This window comes from Colletotrichum scovillei (assembly GCF_011075155.1).
Source record: "Colletotrichum scovillei strain TJNH1 chromosome Unknown Contig00005, whole genome shotgun sequence".
NCBI classification, from domain to species: Eukaryota; Fungi; Ascomycota; class Sordariomycetes; order Glomerellales; family Glomerellaceae; genus Colletotrichum; species Colletotrichum scovillei.
Window position 1 is genome coordinate 1,575,864 of NW_023336263.1, and position 24,561 is coordinate 1,600,424.

The 24,561-nt window shown below is 52.4% G+C and overlaps 8 protein-coding genes across 8 annotated transcripts; 3 read left to right on the forward strand and 5 right to left on the reverse strand.

Annotated features, from left to right (window-relative positions):
* Positions 1 to 62: 62 nt before the first annotated feature.
* HER10_EVM0011997 (uncharacterized protein) lies at positions 63 to 1,124 on the forward strand. The gene is made up of 3 exons (XM_035481402.1): positions 63 to 747; positions 816 to 1,011; positions 1,067 to 1,124. Exons 1-3 carry the CDS (start codon positions 668 to 670, stop codon positions 1,115 to 1,117), a joined length of 327 nt encoding a protein of 108 aa, XP_035334459.1. The 5' UTR covers positions 63 to 667; the 3' UTR covers positions 1,118 to 1,124.
* Positions 1,125 to 1,563: 439 nt separating this feature from the next.
* HER10_EVM0012120 (uncharacterized protein) lies at positions 1,564 to 2,136 on the reverse strand (the record flags this gene model as incomplete). Its single annotated transcript, XM_035481521.1, has 1 exon — positions 1,564 to 2,136. One exon carries the CDS (start codon positions 2,134 to 2,136, stop codon positions 1,564 to 1,566), a length of 573 nt encoding a protein of 190 aa, XP_035334462.1.
* A 2,006-nt stretch (positions 2,137 to 4,142) lies between these two features.
* Positions 4,143 to 5,995, reverse strand: HER10_EVM0005980 (homogentisate 1,2-dioxygenase). Its single transcript, XM_035475578.1, has 2 exons — positions 5,727 to 5,995; positions 4,143 to 5,612 (listed from the first exon to the last, which is right to left on the reverse strand). Exons 1-2 carry the CDS (start codon positions 5,792 to 5,794, stop codon positions 4,280 to 4,282), a joined length of 1,401 nt encoding a protein of 466 aa, XP_035334019.1. The 5' UTR covers positions 5,795 to 5,995; the 3' UTR covers positions 4,143 to 4,279.
* A 518-nt stretch (positions 5,996 to 6,513) lies between these two features.
* HER10_EVM0002643 (uncharacterized protein) lies at positions 6,514 to 9,382 on the reverse strand. Its single transcript, XM_035482901.1, has 4 exons — positions 7,800 to 9,382; positions 7,671 to 7,722; positions 7,380 to 7,563; positions 6,514 to 7,319 (listed from the first exon to the last, which is right to left on the reverse strand). The coding sequence occupies exons 1-4, from the start codon at positions 7,924 to 7,926 to the stop codon at positions 7,152 to 7,154; spliced, it is 531 nt and encodes a 176-aa protein (XP_035333801.1). The 5' UTR covers positions 7,927 to 9,382; the 3' UTR covers positions 6,514 to 7,151.
* Positions 9,383 to 10,021: 639 nt separating this feature from the next.
* Positions 10,022 to 14,654, forward strand: HER10_EVM0005006 (glutamine-dependent NAD(+) synthetase). Its single transcript, XM_035474632.1, has 7 exons — positions 10,022 to 12,010; positions 12,087 to 12,250; positions 12,310 to 12,693; positions 12,760 to 13,482; positions 13,532 to 13,692; positions 13,750 to 13,950; positions 14,005 to 14,654. The coding sequence occupies exons 1-7, from the start codon at positions 11,836 to 11,838 to the stop codon at positions 14,363 to 14,365; spliced, it is 2,169 nt and encodes a 722-aa protein (XP_035333961.1). The 5' UTR covers positions 10,022 to 11,835; the 3' UTR covers positions 14,366 to 14,654.
* Positions 14,655 to 15,284: 630 nt separating this feature from the next.
* On the reverse strand, positions 15,285 to 17,869 carry HER10_EVM0001713 (kelch domain-containing protein). Its single transcript, XM_035471452.1, has 2 exons — positions 17,492 to 17,869; positions 15,285 to 17,440 (listed from the first exon to the last, which is right to left on the reverse strand). The coding sequence occupies exons 1-2, from the start codon at positions 17,800 to 17,802 to the stop codon at positions 16,345 to 16,347; spliced, it is 1,407 nt and encodes a 468-aa protein (XP_035333742.1). The 5' UTR covers positions 17,803 to 17,869; the 3' UTR covers positions 15,285 to 16,344.
* Positions 17,870 to 20,609: 2,740 nt separating this feature from the next.
* On the reverse strand, positions 20,610 to 21,902 carry HER10_EVM0000885 (glucose N-acetyltransferase; the record flags this gene model as incomplete). Its single annotated transcript, XM_035470652.1, has 3 exons — positions 20,610 to 21,304; positions 21,374 to 21,548; positions 21,603 to 21,902. 3 exons carry the CDS (start codon positions 21,900 to 21,902, stop codon positions 20,610 to 20,612), a joined length of 1,170 nt encoding a protein of 389 aa, XP_035333683.1.
* Positions 21,903 to 23,691: 1,789 nt separating this feature from the next.
* HER10_EVM0010793 (uncharacterized protein) lies at positions 23,692 to 24,483 on the forward strand (the record flags this gene model as incomplete). Its single annotated transcript, XM_035480242.1, has 1 exon — positions 23,692 to 24,483. The coding sequence occupies one exon, from the start codon at positions 23,692 to 23,694 to the stop codon at positions 24,481 to 24,483; it is 792 nt and encodes a 263-aa protein (XP_035334361.1).
* Between the last annotated feature and the right edge of the window lie 78 nt (positions 24,484 to 24,561).

Consider the following 24,561-nt stretch of genomic DNA (forward strand, 5'->3'; position numbering starts at 1 on the left):
TGTCGCCATTGAATCCCTCCGTGATAAGTTCTTCATACTCTGTGCTGGATGGCATCTCAACAGGGCCTCAGCCATGGCTACCACGATTTCCTTACGAAAACATATCAAGGCCGGACGGCGTCGATTGATGGTAAGCCGATGAAGGCAAAGGGCAAGGATATGAGCCCCGTCGATTGGTAACAGTCATCAACGGCATCCGCGCCGCCCGGCCTACCGTGCCGGAGGGTCGACTATTATATGCAAGGGTAGGCTTGGTCCATACGGAAACGCCAACGGTCTTTTGACAACACGGTCTTCCACTCGCACAAGTAGTATCATCATTGCCGCAAACGTGCCGGATCATCGGTGCTTTCAGTGGCTCTCTCATCTAGAGCAATCTATGTTAGAAGTTTAAGCTTCCAAAAACACAGGCGCGGTGGGCGACCAAATCTCGTATCGAGTCATGCTAACCCACTGCACTTCATGGTGTAATTTGACACCCGCTCAGATGATAGTAGCTCTGGAGACTACTGACTCGTTTCCACATCTCACACAAGGTCGAAGCTATATCAATTCAGTCTCGGTCTCTTCTGCCCCAGGAGACTTTTAAGCTATTGAAGGCTTGAAGCTAAAGTTCAACAACTCTATCCTCATTACGAGCTTATCATTGCGGCCATCGAAAGTCAAAATGAAGTTATCGCTCCTAGCTACAATCGCGGCAGTTGCCATTACCTCTACGGAGGCATGCGCCAAGTACAAGACTTGCTGGTAAATAGACTCCATCATCATCCCTACAAAGCTCCAAGCGCCCTGTACTGACTTTGTGCTACAAAAAGGTGCGAGAGAAGCAACTTCATGTACGAGGGCAGACTGCAGGATAACATCCCCTGGGACGAAGACACAGTCAAGGCCTGCGTGGACCCCGGAAAAGTAGGATACTATGGGCAGAACTTTAAGGAGTGCCACCGATACAAGAAGTCGTTCTTCGCTTTCATTCCCTCCAAGGCCATCAACAACTGCGATTGGACCAAGGTTAGTTGACACGGAGATCTTGGAGGATACAAAGTCACTGACCAATTCCACACAGAAATGCCAATCAGTCGGTGCTACGACCGGATACTGCCGCGAGAAGATTTAGATACCCCGAAGTTCGAGAAAGCCTTACGCTATTTAATGTTTACTACAATTTAACTTCTTAACCGATTCGGTTTTCTAGTGCAACTTTCACACAGCATACAGGTTGGTCAGGAATGGCACAGATCGAGGTTGCGGGTCAATAGTCGTGAAATTCTATCGCACCTCCTTGCTGTAGTCGGGTCAAAGATATCGGTCATGCAACAATATGAACACTTAGTTCTAGTTCTTTGAGATCTCAAGAAACTCGGCAATGCTTAATCCTGCACCTTAGTTACTCCACCGAGCTCCTGCAGCGCGTCAAAGCTACCGTGCAGCTCATCGGCAACGGTTGGGGCGTCCCTCCAAAGTCCAGATGAGAACCACCCCCATAGATCGAAACTTCTTCTTTCGCGACCGCAACTGTGTCATCACTCATCGAAACATACGAGAAAGACCCCTCAACCAACACTACTCGGCCTCCGAACCAGTAGGAGGGACAGGCATAACCTCCTTGAGCTTCTCCCCGCCAAAGACAGGCATCTCCGCCGCAGTAAGCACAACAAACAACCTCGCCACCTCTGTCTCGCTCACATTCCTCCACCCGTGCATCGTGCCCCTCTGCACATAGACATCTCCCTTCTTGAGGATAGCCGTCTCCCCGCTGTCCAGGACCAGCTCCAGTTCCCCCTCGACAAGCACGCCCGTGTCCAGGGTTTCGGTCCGATGCATCGGCGCGCCGGGCCCACCGGGGAGGAAATCAACGACGCGGGCGGCGAGGCCTCCGGGGATGTCGATGCCGATTTCGAGGGGTGGCTTCAAGGTGAGGTGGGTCTTGTAAGCGTTCAGATCGGCGTCTTCGGGGAGCGGAGCGGGGAGGGAGGGGGAGGAGTAGGCCAGATAGAGGTCTGTTCCCGGGACGGATCCTTTGGGGAGTTCAGGGGCGAGGTCGGTGGTGAGGATCGCTTGGCCTGCGGCGTGGTGAGTTGTGACTATGCGCCGGGGTGCCGGGAGGGGCTTGTATGATGGTGTTTGACTGGACATTTTGAGAACCACAAGTAAGATCGCAGGCTTGAAGGTTTGGTCAATAGTGAGATGAAACTGCGATGTAATCGTCTAGATGGAAATCTGAGTCTTGCCAGAAAGCGTCTTGTCAGCTCGCTTATATACCTACTTAGATAAGTAGGTAGATCTGTTGCTTACTGGCCTTCCTCACTGGCAACTGTTCAGAAAACGACGTAATCGGTCGGCCGAGGAATACTTCCAAAGACCGAGGCACCGTCAGAAAACATGCCTGAAGCGAACCCCTCAATCCAGGATCGATACACCATCTTGCAGAATCTCCGGCCGAACCTAGCGACGGACCTACATCTCATTCGTTGTTGAGATTCCCAAGGATCGCTTCTCATCCTCTTCTCCAAGCAAAGTACGGCTGAGGATTTGTGCGGGGAACCTTGATTCGTCGCGTGTGCCCGACGAGGTGGTTGAAACGGCCCGAGATGGGATGGGAGACGTCAGCTTACCTCATGGCAAAGATCACTTCGCATTTTGCAGGCTGAGAAGAGCTGAGACGATGGTCAGCGGGAAAGATTGCGTGGTTCTGACCAGAGGAGGGAAAAGCATTTGCAATGCTGCAGAGCATAATCAGGCGTTTAAGTTTCTTTTCACCTCAGCCCTGCTATTCCGCCCGAATCTCTTTGGGATGCAAATCAGGATCCCCTTTGAAGATCTAACGATCAAATCTGCCGCATTTAGCATTGAACCGCTTGATGTCAATCTCCACTGGGGCGCTTCTAACCGCAGCCGCCGGATTGCTCCTGCTCTGTAGAGCGGGAACGCGAGCTTACACCCCGGGATGTAAGGTACGAGGACCAGTTGGGAGATATCTTGGAAGGCAAAGTCTCTTCGAAAGTCTTTCATAGGCTCGATCAAGTTCCGAGAAGGTACTTCTCAAGTTCCTCAACTCACGAGGCACTTTGAACTAGGAAGATAGGCCCACGGTCTCAGCTATTGCCTGCTTACATGCCTGCGAACCTGGCAGACACGCTTACATCCAATCCACTACACCAGACCACACCTAGAGCATTATATGATGCCTCCATGATGGATGAAAAGACGACGTGGCCTTTCGAGGGGCTCACAAGCCGCTGTTCTCTAGATTCTTGGAACTTATAAGCGTTTCTTAGTTATTCTTGGCGCGCTAGCCATAGTCTTAAGTATCAATTTCATATTCTGCCCCAAATCCTTCCAGCACATGGGAAGCGCATTGAGGAATCCTACACACCACAATGAACCCCAGACCTCATCGTCCCAACGCGGCAGAGAGCTACCGGAAGAGTTGCGACAACTGCGCCGATTCCAAAGTACATTGCGGAAAGGGGCAACTATGGTGTCAACGATGCATCCCACGGGGCCAAGCCTGCAGCTATAGTCCATCACAACAGACAAGAAAGCGGACTGACTATGCGGCAAATTCCGAACCCGAAGAACGCAATACAACTCTTTCACTCACTAATAACGAAAGCACTGCTCTTCAGACGCCAGGTGACGGCGGCCTGGGTTCGTATACTGATATCGTGGAGTTGTTGACCAGGGGCAGCAGCGCCGAGTTATTGACACCCGAAAACGCAGACTCGTCGTAGATTTCGGGGAAAGAAGAATCCCGAGGACCCTCGTCCAGAGTACAGTGATAACGACCCTCGCGAGATGAGATGGCTCTTGGAGAAAGGAACCAGTCTTTGGCCGAATGGGTGGGAGGCTTAACTTGGGGGCGAAGAAGATACCGTTGTCCATCGTATCTCGGGGGCGAATCATTTCACGATGTTGAAGAGAGGCCGGAATGCAGGCCTAATTGCTGAGTTTCTTGCCAGAGCTTTTGTCGACTTGAGTGAGCAAAATGTAGACTGAACGGTTGTCGCTTTTTGTCATCCTGCTTGGGAATTCGTTGCATCACAGAAATCTACGAAACTTAACTTTCTCAACCCGCCCTCCGTCTATGACCCTACAGTGGACTTGATGTTTTAATAGCATGAACCGAAATAAGACGAAAATTTGATCAAACACTTTGCTTTTGTAGCTATTCATACTGGGGATGGAGGCAGCTGTGCCCCTAATCATGTACTTCATCAAATATCAACTTGAACACACCACCCCGGCCTCGTCTTTTCATCTCTTCGTCTCCTTCTTTTTACTTCAACAAGTGCCCACCAGAAACGACACCCTCAGGCTTCTTCCAATGCACCGGCACCCCGCCCCAACTCTCCTCAGCATACTGCTGCTGCACCTTCTTACACGTCCTCAACCCCCACTCGGTAACGCCCACCATGGCACAGCTCTCAAACATGAAGGCGCAGCTGCCCTCGCCCACCTTAGCAGGCTTCAGCTCGGCGTTCCTCGCGCCCTCTCCGCTCTCGGCGTCGGGGCCGTGGCCAGACATGGTATTGTGCAGACTCGCGCCTCCGGGGACGAACCCGCCCTTGCCGCCGCGCTTGGCGTCGTAACCGCCCGTGATGAGGCCCATGAACTCGGACATCGTGTTGCGGTGGTAGTATGGGGGACGGAAGGTATCTTCGGCGACGAGCCAGCGCGGGGGGAAGATTACGAAATCGGCAATGGCGGTGCCGGGGACGCCGCTTGGGGCCGAGAGGACGGTGAAGATGGAGGGGTCCGGGTGGTCGTAGGAGATTGTGCCGATGGTGTTGAAGCGGCCCAGGTCGTATTTGTAGGGGTAGTAGTTGCCGTGCCAGGCGACCACGTCAAAGGGCGTGTGAGGCTGCTTGGCGGAAAAATAGTCATTGTTGAACTTGACCGTGATGGTGTAGTTATTCTCGCCCTCGTGCGCCGTGGCGCCAAAGTCCTCGTCGAAGCAGGCGACGGGCACCTGGAAGTCGCGCGCGTTGGCGAGACCGTTTGTGCCGATGGGCCCCAGCTCGGGGAGGGTGAAGTGACCCTGGTAGAGCTCGAGGGCGTAGCCGCGGGCCGGGCCGGAGGGGAGGTGGACCTGGTATTTCACGCCGCGGGGGATGACGGCGATCTCGAGGGGCCGGACGAGGAGCCAGCCGTGTTCTGTGCGGATGTCGAGGGTGCCCTCTTGCGGGACGATGAGGAGGTCGCCGTCTGCCGAGTAGAACGCCGCCTTGGAGTCCATGCTGCGGCCTGCGGCGTAGACGTACATGCCGATGCCTTGCTTCAGGGTTGGGTCGCCCGCGCCTGCGACGAGGCGCATGCCGGCGACAAAGTCCCATTCCTTGGACTCGTCATGGTCAAAGGGGTCCCAACGGAGCTGATTGGGGATGTATTGAAGCGCAGAGGGCTGGGCACGGGTCTCTGGAGACGGAGCTGTTGTCGGAGCGTACGGGTGGTGAGCGCAGGAGGGGAGGATGCGGTAGAGCCAGGCTTGTTTGCTGTCGTGGCGGGGTGCCGTGAAGGAGGTTCCGGAGAGCTTTTCGGCGTAGAGGCCGTGGGGGGCCTTTTGTGGGGCGTTTTGGCCGATGGGAAGGGAGTCGGGGACGGCTTCGGATCTGGGGAGTAGAGAAGGTGGAGATGTTAGCATATTCCGGGGAAAAGATTGTGGGGGAGAGAGGGATGAGTGGTAACCTAAGACGGGAAATTGGGAAAGTGAGGGTTTAACGTACTCTAGATGTGAATCGAAGCCGACCTGGTAGCGGTACTTCTCCTTGAAATCAAACGTTGTGACGGGCATTGCTACGGGTTCTTGTTTGAGAGGGCAAGGCTATTAAGATGGGTGAAGTCGCAAGCTTTGGTGATGTTGATGGTTTGCACAAAAGGCCGATTGATGAAGGAGATAAGAAAACTGTGATACACCAATGTTTCCTTCGAGGATACACGTCGTTCAAATATCACCGCGTTCTCCCCGCCTCCTCCCCCGCGGACCTTTTCTGGATGACGTTTGGGTGAAATGCCATCCAATTCCTCCCAAAGCCGGGCGGGCAGCTTGTGTGCGCCGGTATCATATTCCGCGTTTGTGTGAGAGGGAAAGGTGCGGCAAGACGCGGCGTCTGCCGATGTTAGCCGGGGTCCGTGCTTTGCTCCCCAAGGTAGGTACGAACCTTGGACCTCCCAATTCCGATTTCCGACAGGCTTACTCAGGATACCTTGGGTACCGTCAGATGTGCTTTTGAAGGAAGATACCCCCGGCCGTTGGTTCCGCTCAATCGTGCGATTCTCAAGAGCTTGCATCGGAGGCCAATCGTTTTGAGCATTGCTGGGGATGGTTCATTCACATCCTCACTGGAGAGGATATTTCATCAAGCGGGGAGTTGGCCATCATCTTCCGTGTTAAAAAGCATTCAATAGAGAGCCGTTGACGTATTAACAAAGTTAGCTGTGAAGCATAGCGCTGCCATGTTAGTGCACTATGGAATTACCCCGCCATCCATACCCCGCGAACAAGTGAGAGGTCTTCCCTTGATTGTTTGACGGATTCTTTAGCATTAATATCCTCATCTTGTGCCTGAAGGGTCCTTGGTAGTGATTCAAGCTGTAAGCCAACATTAGTCTACCATGATACAAATCATTCTCCAGTCAGGATCTTCCAGGCGTGTGGGCTTTCACGTGGAATCCACGGTAAGCCGCTACGGAGCTGCGGCGTGCAGGACCCTTGCTCCCCGGAGAGTGGGTCACGATAGATGCAGGCCAGCCGCAATGGACTGTCACTCATATCCACTCACTCGAACTACACACTTCTCTCGGCTGAGCGTCATTTTCTATTCGGACTCGGATCTTGAAAGTGTTCATAATCACTCGTTATTCTCACATTCAAATGAATGAACAGGTGGAAGGCCAACGAGTCAATTGAACTGGGTACCCAAGCTATCACCGCCAGACACCCCGCTCGATCGAGCGTCAACTCCATAATCCTCTTAACTATACATCTCGAAGCATCAAGCTCCAGAGCAGAGACCCGTACCCATTGACAATCATCCGACGATATCTATCGCAATATCCCATTGCGCCAAGTCGCCTATTGAGCCAAAGCGAAGCAAGCAGTTTTACCAGGAAGTATTGGACATGATACGAAGAAGCAGAGCCAGGGCAGTTTACTCCTCGCCCTCGTTCTTCTTGTTCTTCTTCTTCTTGCCACCGCCGCCGCCGCCGATCTTCTCAATTGCGGGGTTCTTCTGGAGGTGAACAACCAGGCGCGTCCAGCACTCCTCCTTGTCCCATTCAAAGCCTGCCAGGTACGGGTTGTCGAGCTCATCGTCAGACTGAGCACCCTTGTTAGCAGGGGTCTTTTGTACCAAGGGACTCTACAATTGTGTACTTACTCTTTTTTTGTATGCCTTGTGGATGGCGTCCAGGGCGTCCTTTATTGTTACTCCCTTGAGGTTGCGTGCTGTTACTTCCATGCCAAGAGGGAAGTGCAGGTCAATCTTCTTGACTGGGGGCTTTGACAGGTGCAGCTTGAGGATTTCCTTGTCCTCAACTTGCGATGATGAAGTGTTGATCTTCCTGTTGGGGGTCAGCCTGTGTTATCTGATGTATAGCGACAGCAGCCATCAGAGAGTCCAGAGTAGGCAACGTAGCTAATCATGTGTGCTGAATAGATGTCAACTTACCATCCTGTCCGTTGTGTTTCCGGTGCGAGCTCAAGCTCAATCTTTTGTTCCTCTGTTGTGTTGTTAGTCGTGTCCCGAAGTAGCCGAGTCAAGGGTCAAGTCAAGTGCGGGGTTGAGGCAGTGACGTACCAAGGTCCTTGATGTTGTACACACCAGGTGCAGCGGCGGAGGATTGGCGGCGAGTCTTGGACTCCTTGGGTGGTGATTGAGAGAGACCCTCGACAGCTGAGTCGACCTTGGTGAGCGGTTCCGTCATGATGGCAATTGTTTTGTGTGAAGTGTTTGATCAAAGGTGATCGTGTTGTGTAGTAATCTGGATGGCATGTTAGCTAGGGGAGCTTCCCATGATGCCAACCCGAGCTGAAGCTCAAGCTCAAGCTCCAGCCCAAGAGCTTCTCCAAGCTTCAAGCTCCGAGGCCCAGGAACAGGAGCTCTCGTACTTCTCTCAATGGATGACGATTTGGAAGGAAAGGGGTAAAGGGGTAGCTACCTTTGTTGAACAGGTGATGTGTGGTTGTGAGATGGATGGTTGGAGGAGAAGTGGGATGAGGAGGGGATTAAGAAGGGCAGAGAAGGAGGGGGCAGGAGCGGAGGTAGATGGATGTCGATCCGGTCGGGCGCCTGACCTGGCGTGCGGGCCTGAGGTAAGGAGAGGAGAGGGGAGACGAGGGAAAGAGAGGGGTCCGTCAAAAGTGAAGTATCGAGAAGAGGTATCTGATGTTACGATGTGCAGAGTGAGGCGTGGGAGGATACTTGGAGATGTACATTGGATTGGGGGTGTACTCGTACGTATTAGACGAAAAAGTGGTGCTTGGGGTCCTGGGAGTGGTCGGTTTTGTCGGACCAGAGCTGGAGCTGAGCAAGCCGTAGGTACTTACTTACCTGACTGAGGAAAGAAGCAGCAAGCTCCCTGCATTGGCCTTGGAGTGGTAGCCATTCCATTGTCGATGCATTACGGTTTCGTCAGACCGGGCGGGGTAACTGCCCATCAATGGCGTCGCCAGACGATCGCGTGACATGGAAGCTCATGAGATGCGCGCAGGCCTGCGACTTGCTGCGAGGGAGCACGGCGAGGAACGGGCGGCAGGTGACGGGTGGTCCGGGCTGGGAGCAGGTGCAGCGCAGGGACCAGGGGGCAGACCTGAGCTGACAGGGAAAGAGAGAACCACAACCCACAGGAGCTCCTTCTCTTTGCTCTCTCTGCGACCCTGGCACTCCTGGATGCCTTCCTCCGTGAGCTCATATGAGGTTATTCTGGAAGGTACCACTTCCATGCTGAGGAAAGTACACGCAATGTTCTCTTGCCTTGCCTTGACTCTTTACCTATCAAAACCCCCCGCTTTCTCCTTCTCTTCCACTGCCTTCACTCCTACTTCTAGGAAATGGTACCTAATTACCTGACTGGGTGAGCAAGATGGTCCGACTGCTTTGGTTGGCTGATTGTCCGAAACGGGCATGGCGCGGCCCAGGTCGAACAACCACTGGAGGGGACTTCCTGACAGATCGGCTTTAGTGCGGTCTCCGAAGTGCAAAGTCTGGGGTAAAAAGTCTGGGGAAAGGGCCAAAATAGAGAGCTTGAAGCTGCAGTCTGACGGTCCAGCGACGGTCGGGCCCACTCCTCCCGTCTCATCCAAAGCAAGCTACCTACCTACATGCAGCGATGAAGATGGGTGCCATCAGGAGGAGAGTGCGAGCGTGTGTGTGTGTGTGAGGGTATGTGTGGGAGGAGAGCATCTTGAGATCATCTTGATGCTTCTTTCTGGCAAGAGAGATTCTACGCAAGATCTCCAGCCTTGAAAGCAGGCACACATCCAGGGTCAGGAACAGGCGGAACAGGGACACAAGCGCAGCTCGGCGTTTGTACGGAGCACAGCAGCAGTAAGACCACCGTCTCCGACCCGTCGCTGCAAAAATGAGCCAAGCGAACCGGTTTCCCGTGGTGGGTCTCGCCGTTCAGTGTACGCAGTATGGATACGGTGGTACCACAAAACAGCCCATCCCTCACCTGATTCATCACCCCCCAACCTGCCGACACCAAGACAGCACGGCAGCAACCAGAAAGAGCGTTCGAGAGTAAATTGGGAAAATGGTTCGCTAGTGACACCCAAGACAGCCATTACCGATGGGCGATGACAGACGGCAACTGAGACGAGTGAGGTGATTTGCTGGTCTCGTGAATATGCTTTGATGGGGCTTCTGCTAGCAACGAATCGACGGCCTGCCCTCAACCGCCAGAGTTTGACCATTTCCTCACTGTGACACGGTGACACAGCTCACACCACCCTCCCCGTGCTTCGTCTTGGCCCCTTTGCTCCCCCTTCTCGAGGATCCCACCTTCAATATAAGCCATGCGGATCCCGACATATGCTCTTTTCCCACTGACTTCTGGAAACATTTCTTCTCATTCACGGATTGCACCCTGTCTGCGTTGATTCAGTGTTCTGTCCTGCTTCGAGCTTTTGTCCATCGTTGTTCTGTTTCCTTTCTCCAGAGCATCCCACCATGACCTGCTCCATGTCTTTCTCTATCTATACCTGCTTTTCTCAATAGCCAACTCTGGCAAAGTCACAGACACATTGCGCGTATATCAACCCCAACTGCAGCTAGGCGAAGCAACATTACAGTAGCAGCATGTCGTCACGTTCCCCACATTCTCGCGCCAGCTTAGCGTCTCACTTCATCTCGTCTCGCATGCTTCACACGTCCACGTTCACGCCCGCATCGTTTCTGTCTCTCTTTCAGTTTCTCGCTCGCTCTCTCTAAGTCACGTTTCCACGTCCTGCCGGCATTCCTCGTTCCCCGCTTTCGCTTCCGCCCGTCGTGAAGACCCCACAACCCCAAGCGCGCTCAGCAAGACCATGTCCATCTCCGTACGCCCCCGTCACCTGTTCGATCAGAAACGCCGTCCTACGCCACTGCCCAGATATCGCTCGGAACAGCACTTTGAAGTCCATCGCCAATGTGAAAATACCTAAACGTACTGCAATGCACTATTTGACTACTTCGCGACCTCGCCCTTGGATGATCCGGTGAGTATGGAAGATTCCCCTCCGCTGATGCTTCAGTTGGACCATTCGCCGTCCCGAAGACGTCGACTATCCCGAGCATGATGCGAGCATGAACACGATGCACTAGCGGCACGGCAAGCCCACAACGCCAATGACGGATGTCCCGGCCATTTTCTCTCCCCCACCTAGGTACTTTACCTTACGGATAGTCGCCAGCCCGTCCCAGTCCACTCCGATGCGCAGTAGTGATCACCCGCCACCTCACTCGCCCTCCCGGCGTTCACCGTTTGAACAAGATACGGACAGCGTTTGAGATGAGGAGGTGTGAAAAGAATGAATGAGAGTGTATGTGAAGAACATTTGGCTCCTTGTAATAATTGTACTAACGGATATGTAGTAATTCGAAGCAAGATGAGCATGGGGGTTTCAGCCTTTGTATCTAGAGTCTAGACAGCATGCGCCGACCTTTCGGAATTCGACAATGATACATCTTCCCCACCCAGACAACTACATCGAAACGTCGACATCGCCAAGCGACGAGTCGCCCTTTACATACGAACGACAGACGACATGAAAACACGACATAAAAACAATATATTGCATGGGCATAAATGGTTGGGGACGAAGCACGAACGCTTGACGGACTCATTGCTCAAAGCTTGAGCTTGGAGCCGCGGCGATAAAGTGCCCTGGGCTTGATGAGCGGAGGGATACATGAGCAGATGGTTTGGAAAGATGGAGCTTGTAGTGCTTGGGTCATTCAGAGCCCGGAGCCAGCGTCTTTGCTTGAACCGATAACAAGCCTTATCTTATCACAATCAAATCAACCCCGCCATCTCCCTTATCACATCTTAGTCATCAGTGACGGGTACGACTTTATGCCCCTCGTACCCCTCTAATGCCAAGTGAGCAATCCATCCGTGCCGTCCAGTGTCCCAATTCCTGCCACGGAACCCCGCCCCGGGCGTTTGCTTTGCTTGACGTGAACTTTGTCCCCGAACAACACTCGCTGCAACCAATCACTTTCTCCCTCGGCTGCCACCACCGTCCGCAACCATCCAATCGCACTTTTCCTGCGCTCCGTCTCTGGATCCCACCTACGGACCAGGTCCGCCATCTTATATCGGACCGCACTCGGCCAACCGCCCGTCGTTGCCATGTCATTTGTTACCGTCGCGGCGGCGACCCTGCCTAGTGTCCCCTTGGACTTCAAGGGAAACCGTGACAGGATCTTGGAGTCCATTCGCATCGCCAAGGCTCAGGGTGCCACGCTCAGAACCGGACCAGAGTTGGAGATTCCTGGCTATGGCTGTCTTGACCATCACCTTGAAGGTACTTACATCCAAAACCTTGGCGAGCGTTGCGAGAAGTTATCTATAGAGATGAGCATGGGCTAACATCCCGCCAGGTGATACCTTCCTCCACAGCTGGGAAGTCCTTGCTGAGATCATCAGCGATCCCATCTGTAAAGATATGCTGATTGATCTTGGTATGGGATGCCGCCATCGCAACGTCCGTTATAACTGCCGCGTCCTCTGCACATACAAGCACATCTATCTCATCAGGCCAAAGGTAAGCTTTCCATCTCAACCCTCCTTTTTGGGAACCCAAGCTGGACTCACACCAACAAGCAAAGCCTGGCCAACGATGGCCTTTACCGCGAAGCACGGCACTTCACGGCATGGACGAAGCTCCGGGAGGTCGAGACCTACTACCTAGAAGCCGTGGCCGCTGCGGTCACCGGGCAAAAGACGGTCCCCATCGGTGACTTGATCCTCAGCACGCTCGACACTGCCGTGAGTTGTGAAACCTGCGAGGAAATGTTCTCGCCCCTAAACCCATCGACGTTTCTCGGCCTCAATGGCGCCGAAATCATCCTCAACAGCAGTGCCAGTCATGCCGAGCTGCGAAAGCTAAAGACACGACTCGATCTGATTTCGAATTCGACGCGAAAACTTGGTGGCATCTATGTATATGCCAACGCGACCGGCGTCGACGGTGAGGCGCGCATGCTGGTATGTATTCACTAACTGGCCACCAAATTCTTTCAAATAGGTTCCAGCAGCTGACTCGAAGTCCAGTTCGACGGATCAAGCATGGTGCTCGCCAATGGCAAGGTCTTTGCACAATCCTCTCAATTCTCTTTGAAGCCGGTTGAAGTAATCACTGCCACCATTTCTGTGGAAGAGGTCAGAAGCTATCGCTCTAGCATCTCACGAAATGTGCAGGCTGCTGCCCAGCCCGACTTCCCTAGAGTCGACTGCGATCTGCGACTGACGAGGCCCGCCGACGAAGTGTATCTATCGGATCACCTGCAAATCGCAAAGGAGATCGAGCTTAAGATTCTCGACCCCATGGAAGAAATTGCCCTGGCTCAAGCGGTCTTCCTCTGGCAGTACCTCTGCCGCACAAATTCCCCTGGCTACTTCCTCGCCTTGAGTGGAGGTCTGGACTCCTCGACGGTCGCGCTCTTCGTCTACAGCATGGCTAAACTCGTGCTTCAGTCCATTGAAGCCGGGGAGATGTCGACGTTGGATGATTTGAGACGCATCACTGGTGACAAGACGTTCATGCCTGAGACACCACAGGAAGTTGTATCGCGCCTGCTGCACTCGTGCTACATGGGGACTGTCAATTCAGGAGACGATACTCGGACAAGAGCCCGCCGCCTCGCAGAGGTCCTCGGGGCTTACCACTCTGATATCTCAATCGATGAAGCGGTTCAAGCTCATGAGGCTATTATCGAGAAGACGCTTAACTTTAAACCCCGTTATGGTGTCGAAGGTGGCAGTCCCGCTGAAAATGTGAGTAACCCTCCCGGCAAGATGTACGAGGTTCTAACAGTGGATCTAGCTTGCGCGCCAAAACATTCAGGCGAGAAACCGCCTCGTTGTTCAGTACGAGCTGGCACAGCTATCAACAACTGCAAGACAACTCCCAAGAGCCGGCGCAGCGCTTCTTGTCTTGGGAAGTGGCAATGTCGACGAGAACCTGCGTGGCTACTACACCAAATAGTAAGTCTCGAACCCCACGCGCATGTGCATACGGCACATCAAGCTTACCAATGCCAGCGACGCATCGTCCGCAGATATCGCGCCGCTAGGAAGTATCTCCAAAACGGACGCCAAGAACTTCCAAGCTTGGGCCAGGGATCAGTGGGACTTGCCCATCATGTCCGAATTCCTCGAGGCTACGCCGTCGGCGGAGCTTCTTCCTCTCTCTGCCGGAGTCCAAGATGACGAGGCAGATACCGAGATGGGCCTGGCCTACAGGTAAAGACACCAGACGTTTCCTGCCATGGCTCCAAACACTGACCATTTTCGCAGCGAACTCTCCGAATTCGGTATCTTGAGAAAAGTACACAAGCTCGGCCCGTGGTCGACATATCTCCGTCTCCTCGGAGACTGGAAAGAGAGGCCCGGCTACGGTCCCCGCGAGATTGGCGAGCGCGTCAAGAGGTTCTTCCGCTTCTACTCGATGAACCGCCACAAGGCCGTCATCCTCACGCCCTCGCCGCATCTCTCGGCGTACAACCCCGACGACAACCGCCACGACCTCCGTCCGTTCCTGTACGTCGTCAACTGGCCCTGGCAGTTTTCCAAGATTGATGCGCATGTCGAGGAGCTTGAGAAGAAGATTGCGGATAGGGCGAGGCCGGCGGACGTCCAGTACGACGCGCTCGACTAGGAGACGAGACGCGAGTTGCTGGATGATGCTCATAGACGGATGGCGGGCTGAGAAAGTGAGGTTTGGTAGATTACCGTGGAACAATAAACTCCCAAGCAAGTTAACCAGAAGAAGAAAACATCAATTCTACAAGTTACTCACTCAATCACGTTAGAGTTCGTGACACAGGCGGGTGCCTTATCACTTTCCTTGGGGGTTCCAAGCTGTGAAGGCGAGGCTAGATGTCTCGTCTGGAACTGATGAGAGGCGATGGATTTAGCCCTGGTATTTTGTGTCATCTGCACCGTCGACTCTGGTCTAGGGATTGCGCTTCAATGCGCCATATGTTCTACGAAATCCCAAGTCAAGCAACCGCTTGACTGCCCGATTACATCCAGCCAGGCCTTGATACATTGATGACTGAGACTCGTTGCATTGAGTATGTATACATGTGATAACTACGATTTGCAATGCCATCCGAACGACCGATCCATCGTAATCACGCAACACTTCCGTGATCTAGCTCTTCAAGTTCTCGCAGGGCTCAGCGTGTGTCTAGCCCTTCTTCGTCTTTCCACCAGACGCAGTTACCGGCTCCCCGACACTAGCAGCATTGCCTTTCACGTCATCCCCTGAGGCCGAAACCTCGGTCTTCCGCGGGAGAATAGTAACCAGCATAGGCCACCATGGCTCAGAGCCCTCATCCGTACTCCACGTAGAGACAGACACCCCAAGTTGAGCATCGTAGAAATACACAGATTGTAACTCCTCATTGATAGCTTCAGCCCGATCCGCATGGCCAACGAGATCAGCCATTCGAAATCTCGTAAGCGGACCGAGTTCGCGCGCCCCGACCGCGAGATGCGCCGTCCATCCGCCACATGATTTGCCAGACAAAATGTACCGACGGGTTTGGACCCAGTCATTGGCTTGAAGATTACCGGGACACTGTTTGAACGTGATACAGCCGGATTAGGGCTGAACGTTGTCTTCCGAGATGATGAGGCCTTTTTGCAGGACTTGCTTGAGATCTTTGGCTTTGATGTAGAGTGCAGCCTCCCATTCTATCTTCGAAAGAATCGTCTCTCCTGGATTGGAGATGTAAATGAACAGGATATTGCAATCAACATTTTTGGTGGCGTTTTCTGTCGTGATCTTGCGCGGTTGGCGATTGCGCGGCTGGCGGCTGAAGATGACACCCATCATGACGGAGCGGAGCCCGTCTTTTGTAGCGATCTTGTTGTACTGCAATGCTTGTATTTTGTTGATTTGAGACAGATGTATGGAGTTGATGTAGATGAAAGGTGCGAAGTCAAGCGTCGAAGATTAAAGAAAGGGGCAGAAAGGTTCGTAACTCAGGCTTTGCCGTGCCATGGGGGAGGGGAGGTGCGCACGACAGAGGCCGTCCTTCCTACTTGCCAGATATTGCTAAATTGGGCAGTAGCCCCCCGGGTAGATACCACTTCGTGTACACATTGCGATATTCATGGTGACTTGACGGCAAGTGCGCCCCTACCTCTTCTATCTTAGCCTGTTATGCTTGCAGAGCGGCTTTTCTTGGATAGAGCAGCGATTCCAACAAAGATCTCAAAGACCAGAGGAAACCCATCACTAGCGATCAAAGAGAGTAGAAGGGGCACTTTGGCATACGGGACAACTGGCGACACGAAAGGCTACTCAACCAGCAAACTGGCACCTTTGGGTCACAACTCCCCATGAAGCAGTAGAATATGCCCCTGTCCAGAACGCCCCCTTCCCGGCTAAGTTTGTTGCAGTCTTGAGACAAACTGGCAAAGCCACTCAAGAATGAGACTTCCGTTGACTTGCTGACCAGATTCCTTACAGGCGTGTCCCTCGTTATCAAAGGGGGTCACGTATATAGGATCCTGCCTAACATGAAGGTGTTTTGTTTCTTTTGGTCGTCCTTGACTAAGGCAGTAATACACTTTTGGGGAATCTTGTTTCCTATGTCCTCCACACATTTATCAACCAGGCACTGCTCACTGGACCTGAAGCAGCCATCCATCGCCCTCCTTGCCCAGCGCACTGACGCCGCCCCAGAAGACGACACTCTTTCCATCCGCTGCGTCTGCGCCAAAGTATCCCCGTGGTCCGGGGTGCGCCTTTCCCTCCGTCTTGACTTCCTCTGTCGGAATGAGCTCCACCTCTGCCCAGCTGAACTCGCCAGAACTAACACGGGGCAGCTTGTCACGAATCGCATCCTTCACAGCAGCCGCGTTGAAGCCGTGAGTGGGTAGCTGAAGAGCCCAAATGTCAGTGTAGAAGTCCTTATCGGCTGAAGTGCTGTTCTCGCCAAACATATAGACGAGGTAGTGTCGGCCAACACCAGTGTCTACTGGCACTAGCGCGCCGCCTTCGCGGGGGCGGGGACCCGGGGTGAGTGGGTTAGTAGGGAAGTTGACAGTCTTCCACTGAAGAGCGTCGGGCTTCTCGCGGTCCTCGGCGTTTGACTTGAGGTCCATGTAGTGGATAGCACCGCTCATGTTAGAGTCAGCCCCAATGGTATAAAGAACGTTATCCACGAATGCGGCCGCGAGAGGAGGCTGAGGAGAAGGCGGTAGTGCTGTCCAGGCGAGAGTATCAAAGTTGTACATCCAAGTCTCGGTAGATGCCTCCTGTCCTGGTGCAGTCCGTCCTCCGTGGAGAACCAGGAAGTCCTGGGTCTGCTCGACAAAGATGTGGTGGTCGAATCTCGGCGTGATGGTCTTGCCAATCTGGCTTGCTCCTTGGATCTTGGTCCACTTCAAACTCTCAGAGTCCCATAGCCAGAGACAAGTCTCGTCGATGGGCTTTCCGCTAGCATCAGCACCGCCATTGACGATCACGAACTGGCCGCGGGCTGCCGCCGCATGTCTTGAACGCGGGGAAGGGACGTAGGTCTTGCCGGTCTCTGCATCCTGCATTGCGAATGCCGGATAGCAAGCATAGGCTGCAACTGGCTCACCCTTGGTCATGGCCGGCAAGGAGAGGACATGAAAGTCAGTAGAAGCTAGCTCGCCCTCTGCTGTCTCGCCGCCGAAGATGCATGCCTTGTGGTTGACGACAGTGACTGAGTGGTGAGAACGTGCAAGAGCGCTATTCAAATATTAGAGTTAACTTCCCTAGAAAAAAAGGGATCTGACTTACGACGTGTCGAAAGCGGGGGACTGGGTGGTGGCGACCTGGGACAGTGACACCTTCAGAGGCTGGGTTGGGCGTGCCACGGCGACGGCAGCTCCAGCCTCAATGCCAGTGGAAACGACCTGCTCAGCTACGACAGCGCCTGCCGCGATTTCTGCCATGGTGATTGTGGTGTGTGCTTGGTGTCGAGAGATAGAGACAAGGATTTTAATGTGATCGGTAGCAGGAAATGAGCGGCAATAGCCTGCTTGCTTCCCGTGGTGTGTGATCTCGCGAGTGGTGTTCTGAGGTGTGTTGTATGAGGGAGAAGGTATCATGAAGTGCCGCACTCAACAAATCTGACAGTTGAGGCTGGATTGGTTGTGCTGCAGCAATATCGGCTGCGAGGTGATTGTCAGGAACAACTGGGGAACGTTGAATGACGTAGTTACCTTACTTGAGGTCCCTGCCTTCTGTGTACGGTATGACGTCACGTGTTCTCGTCTGATCGTCCCTTCCGTTCTAAAATAGGGTTCCCAAAATTATTCGACAAACAGAATTATTACGGAATTGGTGCAGGGACGAATAGAGTATCTCCGGCATAGAGAAAGGACGAACATGGAGGACCTTCCCGCCCCGGCCCGACGCGTCCTGTTCCTGCGAGTCAGTCGCCCAACTGGCAGGAGCCAGACAACCTTCATTCAAATGAGGAGGAGTTCACATATTGATGAATTAGTCCGAGGGAATGAGTTTAATGAAGCATAAGATGATGCATACATGGATCCTAGCGGAAGCAGCTCTCAGGCGAGGCCCCGACGCATGTCACCTCAGATTCCCGGCGCCGGCTCCCGAAGGCCACTTCGGCGAGGTGGAGCCTGGCGGCTTGGGTAACCAGAGCCGTAATTCCGGACCTTTCAACCCACCCTACAAAATCAGCGCTGAAGCTCTCGATTATCATCAGCAGACAGGAACCACCAAGTATGTCACCAGCAGACAATCAGGAGTTGTAGCACTGTACCCCGCCCCAAGCACCGTTCCTGTGCGGAAATACTCGTCATACAACGGACAATACTGCAAGACCGTCGCATTGAAGTACCCCTGCGTGCATGCCAACTCCTTGAATCCACCAACATATCGCCCCGACGGAGGCTGCATCGTGCAATAGACATAGTCAAACCCGACGTCCTCGCCATTATGACCTCTGCGCGCCTGGATCCATCCACGGGGCAGGATGTGCATCAGCTCGAAGTCATTATAGTCATCGCTGGCGAAGAAGTGATCGTCATAGGATGTTTGCGTGACGATTCGGCCTTTGCTATCGAGGGTGAAGATGCTGGCGGTGCCTTTGTCCGGAGTATATTGCGGCTCGAACAAAACGCCATTCTCTGTGAACAATTCGAACTGCGGATTCGCGAGCACGTATCTGCCGTTGTACACCGGGACCGGTGTTGGGACCGGTGCAACGGTTGCTAGGAGGTAGAAAGAAGCGTCGCTGAATGAAGGGGTGCATTTGATCTTTCGCGTATGGGTCGCAATTTCTGCTTGCTAAAATGTCCCGAACTCAAGATCAGAGACGACCATAAGGCGACAACGCAGGGGACTTTGTGATTCGCGACTTACCGTGACAGTGCTAGTCAGAAGTGACACTTCGGTTGTAATGATCGGATAGTATTCGATATTGGTATACGTAATGAAAGAAGTTGTTACCTAAGGTAGTGATCAGACTCACGTCAATATTGGTCTGGTCAACAGGCCTCAGGGAGGATTTCCGGGTTAAGAAACCTACGACCCATGAGATCTCAGTCTCAACACTCTTAATGGTTTTGCGACTATCCTTGGTAATAGGTCCTGGACACGTGTAAAGACACGAGCAGGCGCTCTTCTGAACTGCAGACGGGCACACTGAAGTAACTGCTCTGTCTTCAAGGTGATTCGTGGCCTTTCGCCGTTTCTTCGTCTTTGCTGTTGTAACTTCGAATCGCCTACAACAGTCAGTCAAGAGCACACACCTCATTGTCATCTGTATGGCCTACTCGACTGTCCATGTTGGCCTCACAGTCTCAGTTGCTATGTAAATGTAGGTTGACTCCTGTAACAATGGAACTCGTGTCAGCTTCCTGAAGTTCTTGATGGCGCAATGTGGAACATGACAACGCATACTGTGTAAGAGAACGTGGAGGTTGTAGTTGTTTCGGTGCCCTATCAATCACGAACATGCGTCAGTTTGATACGCAACCCTAGAGTCCATGATACCTACTATTTCTTCAAGAGTGTACGTAGATGTCTGCGTTTTGGTTGTCGTCGTTGAGACAGTGCCGACCAGAGTCGTGCTTGTGGGCAGAGGGCATTCCAAGACTGAAGAGCAAAATTTCGACGCGGACGCTGTGCGACTGATGAGTGATGTGACCGAGGATACGCAGGAGGCAACGCTAGGAACTGCTGTGCAAGACGATGCTGACTGCGCGTACACGATTGGAACTGTTCGCAGCAGCAGCAAAAGTACTGCACCTGCGATGCTCGGAAGCCTCATCATTTTAGAATCGACCTATGGTTGTGTTCTTTGTAAAATGCTCAAGAGTTTCACCTGTGGAAGAGCCGATTTATATGAGATCCGACATGGAAAACCATCCTCCCACTTATTGTCAATTCTGAATTGCCCTTCCAACTTCCCACATTCAGCCTACCGCCACAATCATAAGCTCAACGCCTCACCAATGAAACCGACGGTCAAGTAACATTAGTCTCTGGCACATCGCCGCGTATATTGCAATGCACTTCACGCACCAGGTCAGCCGCAGCCTAGCGTCGGGGATAAGTATTTTGAGACTAGCAATTGATTTCAAGGGAGAATGAACTGTTGTTAGTGCGCCTTCGATAAGACAAATGCCTGTGGTCTTGACGACAGCTCTTTTGATGTCACGACTTCTCATTCCTGAAACCTAGAACACCCTTCCTACATAACAGATGTAATACCAGACGGAAGCCTGTTTTCATCTAAGGACAGTCACGTCCAGGCCAAGTTGTGGCTTTCAATCGATCATCACGCTTCATGCGGGGAAAGAAAATTCAAAATCTAGCTCTCGATTTTAATGCATATCCTGTGCTGGGTATCCGTCGTTCTTCAACTCAAGACTGGTTCAAATTTCTAATGCTTGACAGTTTGGATCAGGTGTCGATACCGCAAACTTGCTTTAGGCATGTAAGCAAAATCATGTCGCAGTAATCGAATGGAGTCGAGTGTACTCACAGATCTACGAGCTCTGAAGTCCGTGTAGAAGCTAAGCCACAGCTTTCGTGCAGTACAATCCTCATTCCCATCTTTGACCACGCAGTCAGGTTGCCTCTCCTTGATCAGACTATCAGAGGATTTCAACCAGGGTTTGTGCATAGGCCAGTCAGAGAAGTGAAGATATTTGGCCTCATTGTAGACAGTTACCGCATCCCAAACCTCGTTGCTGTTGCCGAGATAGTAGTCTTGGTGATCGCCGCCAAAAGAGCGAGTCAACAGCGCATATGGCCGGTGAGGGAGAATCATGGCGCTGTCTTTGTACAGGTCGTTGATGATTTCCATGTCATACTCTTCTTTCCCGGCGTGGTCCACCTTTTCCACTATCCGGGCAAACTCAGCAACGCTGGGCTGCACGAGCATGATGTGCGAAGCAACTATCTTCTTCTCAGGGTAGAGCCAGTAGGCCCGCGGGACGGCGACCGTAGCGGGCGGCGATAGGAATAGCTCATCGATATTCTGTAGCAGTGTGGAATCAGAGTCAATAGAAAGGACTCGATTATACTGGGTCTGGTTGAAGGCTAGGAGCTTGGTGAAAGACTCAGCCCATGTAGCTATTGTAGTTGACCCATTAGTACATCATAGACACAACTGGTGAGGCGCAACCAAGGGACTCAACGCACGATCCGAGCCTTTTCTGTGCTGAACAGTGATGGGAATTAGTTTCACACCATATGTATCCCTCGCATGAATGAGGAGGGAAGCATCTTTGGTATTTCCAGTTGTTGCCAGGGGATCTAGCATTTCGGAAGGGTACAGCAAGATGCGATCAGCTTTGCTTTGCAGGTGCTGCAACCTCTCAAACACCATAACCGAATTGCATAGATATGGTGTGTTGGTGGCATACTGCACATAGGCGAACCGGGACCAGTCTACGTCTGTGTGGCTCTTCGCGCCCTCGACTTGGCCCAACGCCGCCTGGGATGATGACGAGGTCGGGTGCCGGAATCTCGAAACCTGAACAGAGTTGTCGAGAACAAAGACCACCAATAGCGCTCCAATGACTGTCCCCACCAGCCAGCGAAAGCGCTTCGAGGCTATGACCTCGGAAAGACTTGGCCGTTCTGTACGGGAAGACGGATCATTTTCAACCGCGTCGTAATCTAGGCCCTTGTTGCGGTGCCATGATGGAAAGAGACCTTGAACAGCCATTGAGAAAGTAGATGTAGCGAGGAGGGAAGTGGACAAGCAGAGCGGCCAGGCACAACATGTTTTTTCACAGCTGTCAGATTATGCCACCTAACTCTATAAGACGGATCTTTGTGGATACGATTGATCTAACTTTGGTCTAGGACGCCCACGAGATTGCTGGACAAGCTTGCTGTGCCTTTGTGAACCCTGTCGTGTAATAACAAGAGTGGATTCGCACTTCCAACAGGCGCTTAGCTTCAAACGCAAACTATTTACCAAAAGGCTTCTTGCCGGTGGGCGCACTTTCTTGCAGCCAGATCTCTCGAGAAAGTGAGAGTGTCTAGAAAGAAATAAAGAAGAAAATGGAGCGAATTAAAGATGAATGGATCTAGGAGTCTAGAATATTTAGAGAGAAGTGTGAATTCTCAAATGTGGTGGTTTGTTGGGAATCCGTGCTTTGACCGAACGAAGCTGAGGCCCGGTTGTTCCGCAGTCTGGGCAGAATTCTGAGCTGCGAGGAGGTAGAAATAATCCCGACTGCCGACCCCTTGATTCAGTACCTATTAGCAGTTCATGTCCTCTTGGATATAAATAGAAATTCTCCTGGAAGTAAAACAAGCGTGGAAAATGCACTGTTTGCCGCTTGATGCCAGATAGATATGATTCTTGGATATGTGCAACCGACGAACCGCCGCAATCCTGCCTATGAATGCCCAAGGCCCATCTTTCATTGCTGACCTCTGTTCATTTTTGGTTGCTTTGTCTTCTTAAACTCGCACCCTTGGCATCCTAGCTTCTTTGTCTATGTTTTAGGTTCTGACATCCCCTGCTGATTCCTGTTTGGTGAATCTATTTCTATGAATCGCTGGGCCATGGCCCCTAGTTTCGATAACGGCCATCAACCCGCCGCTTGGTCTCCCGGTAATTATCTTTTCTTCTCAAATGTCTAGATTGTTTCGGTATAGGGCCAGTTTACTTCTCCAGTGGCAAGATCTCCTTGGACCTTCTGACCAGACGTTCAGTAGCAAGCCATCGGAACTAATGCCGGCGGGAAGTCGAACATGGCTCGGTATCTGGAACAAACTCTCATTCCATAAGGACTGAGTTTAAAACTTATAAGCTCAACGTTTCCTTCGGATACAATAGTACAAAAGCCGACACATATTTACTTTATATAACAGCATTGGTTGTTCAAAATGGCATCATGTCAAAGTGGTGCTTTGATAACGGAATGCGTACCGTACTGCCACCTAATAATCGAACCCGTCGTCAAATTACGGACTCTACCCTTTCCCTGGTTTCCCGGTGGAACTAGTATACATGATCTGGGGCAACGTTCTAGCGCATTCTGGGGAATATAGGTACTTGCGGCAGTCTCATTGACGGCTTAGCCAGGCTTCAGACCCGAGTAAGTCGTCGCCAAAGTCTGGCTTAGATTGTGGGGGAAAAGACCACCACCTCTGGCAGGAGTAGCAATCTCTTCCCCCCGGCCCATCTAAGCGGCTCAGTCGTAATAATGCTGAGGATATATGATGTACTCAATTCGCGGATTTCGTCATTCCATTTAATCAGGACACTTCAACACTGCTGCTTGTCGGACGGACTAATTATTCACTTCATATGCCTCCAACAGGCAAAAGTCGGTCCCGGATGATTCGACTCGGGCTAATTCCACGGACTGATTAATTGCGACTGCTGTTTTTTCTTCAAGTGTATGCCGCATAGCTTACCTACAAATGATTTCCTTTTCAAACCAACTATCATCGAAGAACAGTCCTACCCTTTTTACTTACCGACCACCATTTCTAAGATGGTGCTGACAGCGCCCATCGACACTCGGGTTTCGGCCCCAATGCAGCTTATTGTCGTTATCGCCAGCTACGTCATCTGGGCCGTCTTACTCATTTACGGACTTTTCCTCCAGAAGAAGGAAAATACGTGGTTTTATATCATTATTGCGCTGGCCGCGGGTCTAGGCGGTATATTTGAGCCAATCTACGACAATGCGCTGATGCTCTACTTCTACGGCCCCGGCCAGTGGACAGCTTTCACCTCGATGGGCGTACCGCAGCCCGTATGGGTTTATAGCGGCTACGCGACTCTCTACGGCACCGTCTCCGTCTTTCTCAATCGCCAAATCACCAGCGGCATCACACGTCGATGTTTCTTTCGATACGCCGTCATAGAGTTCGCCAGCTCATGTCTCTTCGAGATCGTCGTTATCAACGGTGGTGTGTACGAGTATTGGGGTCCGCATGTGCTCCGCATCTTCAAATATCCCATTGTTATTGGCATTCTAGAGACCGTTCAGGTCATGTTCTACAGTGTCGCCGTCGCCAACCTGCGTGCCAGGAGCGATCGTACGGTATACCATCTCATTGGCGCATTACTTATATTTCCGATAACTTTCATGGCCGCAAACATCGGCGTTGGTGCGCCTCTTATCATCAGTCTCCATTCTTCTATTCAATCTGAGGCCTTGGTCACCTTGGGGACGATGGCGTCCATTCTGGGCTCCGTGGTCGCCATCATGGCTCTCCCAACCATGATCCCTGGAATTGAGGAGGAAGTGAGACTACCGATGCACTCTTCGAGTTCTTAGCAGATCAGATCGTGTCAGAGTTGAAGGACAGCCACAACCGACGGAAGTTTTCGATTAATTATGGGCCGCTGCCGTTGT